This window comes from Crotalus tigris, unplaced genomic scaffold, assembly GCF_016545835.1.
Source record: "Crotalus tigris isolate CLP2741 ecotype Arizona unplaced genomic scaffold, ASM1654583v1 scf7180000017764.6130737, whole genome shotgun sequence".
NCBI classification, from domain to species: Eukaryota; Metazoa; Chordata; class Lepidosauria; order Squamata; family Viperidae; genus Crotalus; species Crotalus tigris.
Genome location: NW_024096618.1, coordinates 2291667 through 2298370, shown reverse-complemented (window position 1 = coordinate 2298370; position 6704 = coordinate 2291667). Strand labels below are relative to the sequence as shown.

The following is a 6704-nucleotide window of genomic DNA, read 5'->3' as shown; positions in this document are numbered from 1 at the left end:
AAATGAACAAAACATAATCCTTCAGCATATTAAAAAACCCTATGGTTATTGCCAAAACATTCATATATCAAATGGGTAAGAAATAATTTGCAATTCTGTCTTGATGGTCCATAGCCATATGGTGACCCTTGTGTACCAATCTGAGTGATCAGCATGGGGAACTTCAATCCAGAGACACAGAGCACAATGATAGTTTCCACACTGCCATGTTTGTTTTCATTTAGTGTTCTTTTTAAATGCATACCTGTTACACAAACATCTGTGAGAAGATTGCAATTTAGGGTTTTGCATGAAGCAGCCACTGAGTGATCCTTGAAAGAAAATCCAGAACTAGACACAAGACGTAATCTAGACCACCTGTGGATATATTTTATTACAAAAAGCAACAAAATGTTTATGGCACATAAAATGAAGCAGCAATAATTGAGTCAAAATGTCACAGAAGACAGACCAGACCAAATCTTGGTTGAAATGATTTGTTTTTAACATGAAGATTTAAAATCACAGTCTTGCTCTTTATGAGCATATTAGAATTCCAGTTTGGAATTTATGTCTCATCATTCTTATTATATCTGAGATTTTTAAAATAGCACACACAGAAACACAAACTATTAATATACATATATATTCCTCTATATTTCTATATGTTAATGTAGCTCAGTGTTTGGTATAAAAAAGGAATGCAATTGTTTTTCCAGAAGTTTTTTGAAGGCAACCTTTACATCCTGGGTCCTCAGACTGTAGATCAAGGGATTGATCATCGGAGTCACTACTACATACAACACAGAAGCTATTTGATTAGTGTAATGAGACTTGCCAGGTTGTGCATAAACAAACGCAAGACCCCCGTAGAAAATGGTGATGACCATGAGGTGCGATGTACATGTGGAGAAGGCTTTCCTCCGAGCCTTGGCAGAGTGCATCTTTAAAATGGTGATCAGGACATAAGTGTAGGATGTGAGAATAGCCAGGATTGTTGCCATTAAAGTGAAGCCAATAAATACTAATTTCAACAGATTATTTAAACTGATATCTGAACAGGCGAGTTGTAATAGTGCAGGACCCTCACAGTAAAAATTCTTAATGATGTTTGGTCCACAGAAAAACAACAGAGATGCAGGAATGATATGCACTAAGGAATGTAGGAGCCCAGTAATGTAGGAAATGATTACTAGTTGAACACATTTTATTTGGGACATGGTGACCAGATAAAGTAGAGGGTGACAAATGGCTACATAGCGGTCATACGCCATGATAGCTAGGAGGAAACACTCTGCAGTGGAAACTACACCATAAAAGTAAATTTGAGTAAAACAACCAGCATAAGAAATACTTTTCTTCTCTTTTAAAAGATCGCATAGGAATTTTGGAGTGATAGCTGATGAACAGCAGATATCCACAAATGATAAGTGAGTGAGGAAAAAGTACATTGGTGTGTGGAGTTGAGGACTGATCCTGATTAAAACAATCATGCCCACATTCCCCAACAAGGTGATAGCATAAAGAATAAAAAGTATCACAAAGAGGATGAGTTGCAACTGTGGATCATCAGTCAGTCCTCTGAGTATGAATCCTGTCACATGTGAGCCGTTTCCCATTGAATCATAGAAACACTGTGGAAACTGAAAGAATGCAGTAATCAGAATCATATAATATCTGACCAATGGAAAGACGCAAACAAGAACTAGATATTCAGGATGATAAATGAGTTATGATTTCAATCAAAATAAAATTGAACCTGATTAAAATTAATATTAAGAATCAACACCCAGTGTGGATGCAGGAGAGAGTTGAATAAAACATCCACATGGGGTATTCTTCATTCTATAAGTGTCCAAAGATACAAATAATCGAAACTGACATGGTGAAAGAACACATGGATCCAGAATGAAAAGTCACCTTCATATGGTGTGAAAATAATATTATTATTTTTTCTTCCTTATTATTATTAAAGGACAAAAAACCTTAGGTACTAAAAGATGGGAAACTAGTTTGTGATCTTAAATTATATTAGTGAAGAAAAACTAAAGATTTGGTCCTGGGAAAAGAAAATCAAATGGTTAAAGTTTGGAAAGAGAAATCTTCATGTAATTATATTTCTATGCCTTAGATAGCTGAAAAATAATGAAAAAAAAATCCACTTCCTAATCATCCCTGAATGTAGAATATAGCACAATGGTTTATCAGTAATTTATATTAGAATTATGTTTATAAAGAAACTTTCTCCATCTTTAATACAGAATTGTTTTAAAATTCTCACCCTATTTTGATAAAACCCCAAAGACTCCAGACAGCCTGAACTTACCTATTTATTCTGATCTGAAAGGTATTACAATACAGTAAAACAGTCCTTCTTTTCTGGTTATAAGTGGGTTTCTTCTATATGAAATGAGTTAGGAAATTCTTTGCATCTGGGAAGAAATGCAGCCATCTTCCAGATCCAGGCTCCAGGTCTGCTTAATTTAGTCACAGCCTTTCATCAGCTGCCTTTTGGTCTGTGCAAGAGATCTTATTTCTATTGGGAAAAATTTGCTATTCTCTAAGTAGTTCTGATTTTAAATAAATGGTTTCTATTAATTTCCATTAAAAGAAATGGGAACTGCATTACAACTTTACAGTGTTTAATTACTAAGTCTCCTTTAAAATTTTAACTTAACTTTTGAGAAGTTGAAATTATTAAGTCCTTGAATCAATGGCGAAAGGAGAGCACACATTCTGATGGTAACAACAGCTTTATTCTCCTTCAGCTCACTCCGACACAACTCAGAGGCTTTCAAGTTATCCACAAAGCGGATAACTCATGCTTTTTGAGCCAGAAACTTTGGAACTCAGTACCTGGACAACTCTCAGGCCATCCAGATAAAACTCATGAAAGCACACGAGCAAGCGTTAGATCTGTGGCTGATTCTGCAGCCACATCCCTGGCATTTAGGGGAGACTCAGGCAATGCCTGAATGGAGAGAATATTGATGGCAGGAGCAGGGTCAGCTTCTACCAGCTGCAGAGGTAATCTACTTAGGCCATCAACGTGGCCCATTTCCTTACCCGTTTTGTGAATCAATGAAAAATCATAGGCTGACAAAAAAAAAATAGACCATCTCGGCATTCTGGGAGAGATAATATGGGGAGTTTGTTTGTTAGTGGTAAACAACCCCAGCAGAGGCTTATGGTCAGTGAAGACCGTGAAATGTCTGCCATATAAAAAATCATGGAATTTTTTAATTCCAGCTACAATGGCCAAGGCTTCTCTGTTTATCTGAGCGTAATTTCGCTCAGCAGAGGATAAAGTTCTGGAGTAATATGCAACAGGAACCTGAGTTCCATCAGCTCTCAAATGGCTAAGTACAACCCCCACTCCATAAGGGGAAGCATCACAAGCAATGCAGACAGGTAAGTTTTCATTGAAATGTGCAAGCACATCATTGGATATAAGCAAGACCTTGACCTCATTGAAGCTTTTTTCGTGTACCTGGGACCATTGCCAAACTGCCTGCTTGTCTAAAAGCCTATGAAGTGGTTCTGCTACATCAGCCTTGTTAGGTAGGAAAGCGTTGTAAAAATTCCAGAGAACTAGGACGGCTTGTAGCTCAGCTTTAGACTTAGGCCTAGGGGCCTGCTGTATGGCTTTTAATTTAGAATCAGCAGGGTGAATGCCCCTGGCATCTATTCTGAATCCCAGAAAATCTGTAGAAGTGACTCCTATCTTACATTTATCTTTTTTGAGTTTTAGGCCTGTTCTCCTGAAACGAAGCAAAACAGCCCTCAACCTCTCAGCTAAATTCTGAGTAGATTCTCCAGCAATAAGGACATCATCAAAATAGGGGCAAACTCCAGGAATATCCCTCAGTGTGTTCTCCATAACACTTTGGAATATTCCATGAGCTACATTTACTCCAAATTGTAGTCTCTTGACTTTGAATGCCCCTCTATGAGTCACAATAGTCTGTGCTTCAGCAGCAGCTTCATCAACAGGTAATTGTTATGCCTGTGCCAGATCTAACTTTGCAAAAACACGCCCCCCTTTGAGGGAAGCCAAAATATGGCTGACTACAGGTACAGGATACGCATGCTGTTGCAATGTCTTGTTTAATGTGCATTTGTAGTCTACACAGATGCGAATGTCCCCATTAGCCTTGAGAGGCGTAACTATGGGGGTTTCCCATGGACTTGAATCAACAGGTTCTAAAATACCTTGCTGGATCAATTTATCCAGTTCAGCATCAATTTTCCCCTTAAGTGCAAAGGGTACTCTCCTTGCTTTAACTCTAATGGGTGTGACAGTAGGGTCAAGTTTCAAGGAAACTGGAGGCCCTTTGTAAGACCCAAGTTGTGGACTAAATACATCTGCAAACTCTTTGCAGACCTCTGCTAGGCCTAACATTTGCAAATTGTGTAGCCCTGTAACTTGGATTCCCAAGGCCTCAAACCAATCGAATCCAATAAAACTCGTTCGTTCACCCCCAACAACCAATACATCTAATGGACCTTCAAAATCCTTGTGCTGTACTGTAAGGGTGGCCTCCCCCTTTACACACACCTTGGAATTTTGAAAGTCTGTTAAGATTATATTGGATGGCCTAAGTTTTGCTTGTTACAGATCTTCTTTTGCTTGTTACAGATCTTCCTAAATGTGTGAATGGAAATGATTGAAAGAGCAGACCCAGTGTCCAGTTCCATAACCAATAGAACTCCTTGCAACCTCACCTTAAGTGACAGTTTCTTTTTAAGTGGTTTGTGTGTGCCTGTTCTACAAATACTTCTGTGAGATTCACAGAAACCCACCCTGTTTTGGCTGGGGACCCTGGTACCTTTGAGACGCAATTCTTCTCGAGGTTGTGCCTTCTGGTGGCCCAGACAAACAGATGCTATGTTGCTTTGCCTGCCACACACTCTACAGATTGCAGAACGGAACCTGCAGTTGACCCTCTTATGGTGACCTCCGCACCCGAAGCATTTGGACGCAGCTGAGCTTTTTCTTTGCCTTCCTTCTGTTTTCCTTCCTTGAATAGGTAGAGATGATCCACCTCATCTTCAGGATCTTCCTCCGAGCCTTCTTGGACTCCCTCATGATGCATGGATGCTGCTTCTGGATTGTTCCTGATGGGCTGCATGTTCTTGACCGCCCCACCTGCTGCCTCCTCCACTGTGACCTCTCTCAAGGCATCTTGGAATGAAATATCTTCCTTTGCAAAGAGTCTCTGTTTCAAGTCTCTGTTTCTCAAACCGCATATAAAACGGTCTCTCAGCCTTTCTTCTAAATCTTTAAAGTCACAGGGCTTGGCTGCTCTTCGCAAAGCTGCAATGAACTCTTTGGCTGATTCACCTGCTCTCTGATCCCTCTGTTCAAATGTGTGCCTCCACGCAATGACAGATAACTTTGGTTGAAAATGTTCCTTCAATAACTTCTTTAAGTCTGTATACGTGACAGACTCTAGAGGAGCAGGGGCTGCCAAATTTTCTGCAATTTCAAATGCATATTGGCCACAGACACACAGCAAAGACACGGCCTTCAAGCCATCTTCTCTAACTTGATTCACTCTAAAGTAATTTTCTACTCTAGCGACATAAGGCTCCCATCTTTCTGGGTGAGTAACATTGAATTCGGACAACTGGCCTATCTTCGCCATCCTTACTTCTAGGAAGGGGTCTATCAGCCAGCTTACCTCCAGTGATGCTGTACTGGCAGGCCAGATGCTGAGTTTAACGCCGTCTTCCTTTCTTCAAGGACTCCTTGGGTAAGTTTTACAAGTCTTCTTTTTTCAGCTTGCAAGTAATCCCACCTTCGTCGCCAGTATTAAGTTCTTGACTCAATGGTGAAAGAAGAGCACACATTCTGATGGTAACAACAGCTTTATTCTCCTTCAGCTCACTCCGATACATTTCAGAGGCTCGCAGGCCTCTCTGCCTCTAAATAGAATCCACGGGCAAAAAGGTAACAAAGAATGGCGCACTTTCGCGCCTTGTGCATGCACGCAGGCTGGCACCACTCAGTCTGGTCCCAGGCAGCTTGCAACAGCCTGGGACCATTGCAAAGTCCCGAGCCTGCTTTTGCAGCCTCAGGACACAACAGAAATACATTTGAAATAATAAATATGACTTTCAAGGGTGTGCGAATGATGAGCTACAATTTTCCTTATATGACATAACTATTTCATCCAAGGTGTTATTAATAATTATATATTCAGTATTTATTTGTATTTGTGTCTTGAATATACCATGTATTAATTGTGAACTGTTATATGAAAGTATGAATGGTCATATATTAATGATGTAGTAACCTGAGACTGACTCAAGGCAGTCCATTGATGAAGAGGTTTTTGGGGAGAACTGGGGTGTTGACAGATATCATTTCCTACAGCATGTGGAATTAGTTGCCTCTAACCAAAGCCACAAAATATGGAAACTTCACTGATCTGGGAAGTTCACTGCACTCTCATTGCCCCGAGTAGAGTCTGGTCTACTAGGCTCACAGAGATGCTGGGCAGGCCGGCCTACCGGACCTCTGTCAGCCAGATAGGACAAGTTAACCTGGTGTCTGATAGACTGAGCAGGGACCAGTCTACCGGACCTCTGATGCCTCGCTTGGAGAGACTGGTCTACCATTTCTCAGTCACCTTACTGACCTACTGGACTTCGAACAGCTTTGACTGGAGCCGGGCTTCTGCACTTCCAGTGTCCAGAGCTGAGACTGCTCTGCCCAACCT

The 6704-nt window shown here is 40.6% G+C and overlaps 1 protein-coding gene across 1 annotated transcript; it reads right to left on the bottom strand.

Annotated features, from left to right (window-relative positions):
* Positions 1-368: 368 nt before the first annotated feature.
* On the bottom strand, positions 369-2502 carry LOC120307000 (olfactory receptor 1052-like). The gene is made up of 2 exons (XM_039341137.1): positions 2306-2502; positions 369-1622 (listed from the first exon to the last, which is right to left on the bottom strand). The coding sequence occupies exon 2, from the start codon at positions 1596-1598 to the stop codon at positions 648-650; it is 951 nt and encodes a 316-aa protein (XP_039197071.1). The 5' UTR covers positions 1599-1622; positions 2306-2502; the 3' UTR covers positions 369-647.
* Positions 2503-6704: the final 4202 nt, after the last annotated feature.

Coding starts and splice junctions, on each gene's coding strand:
- LOC120307000 (XM_039341137.1), bottom strand. CDS start 1,598: ATGGGAAACGGCTCACATGTGACAGGATTCATACTCAGAGGACTGACT.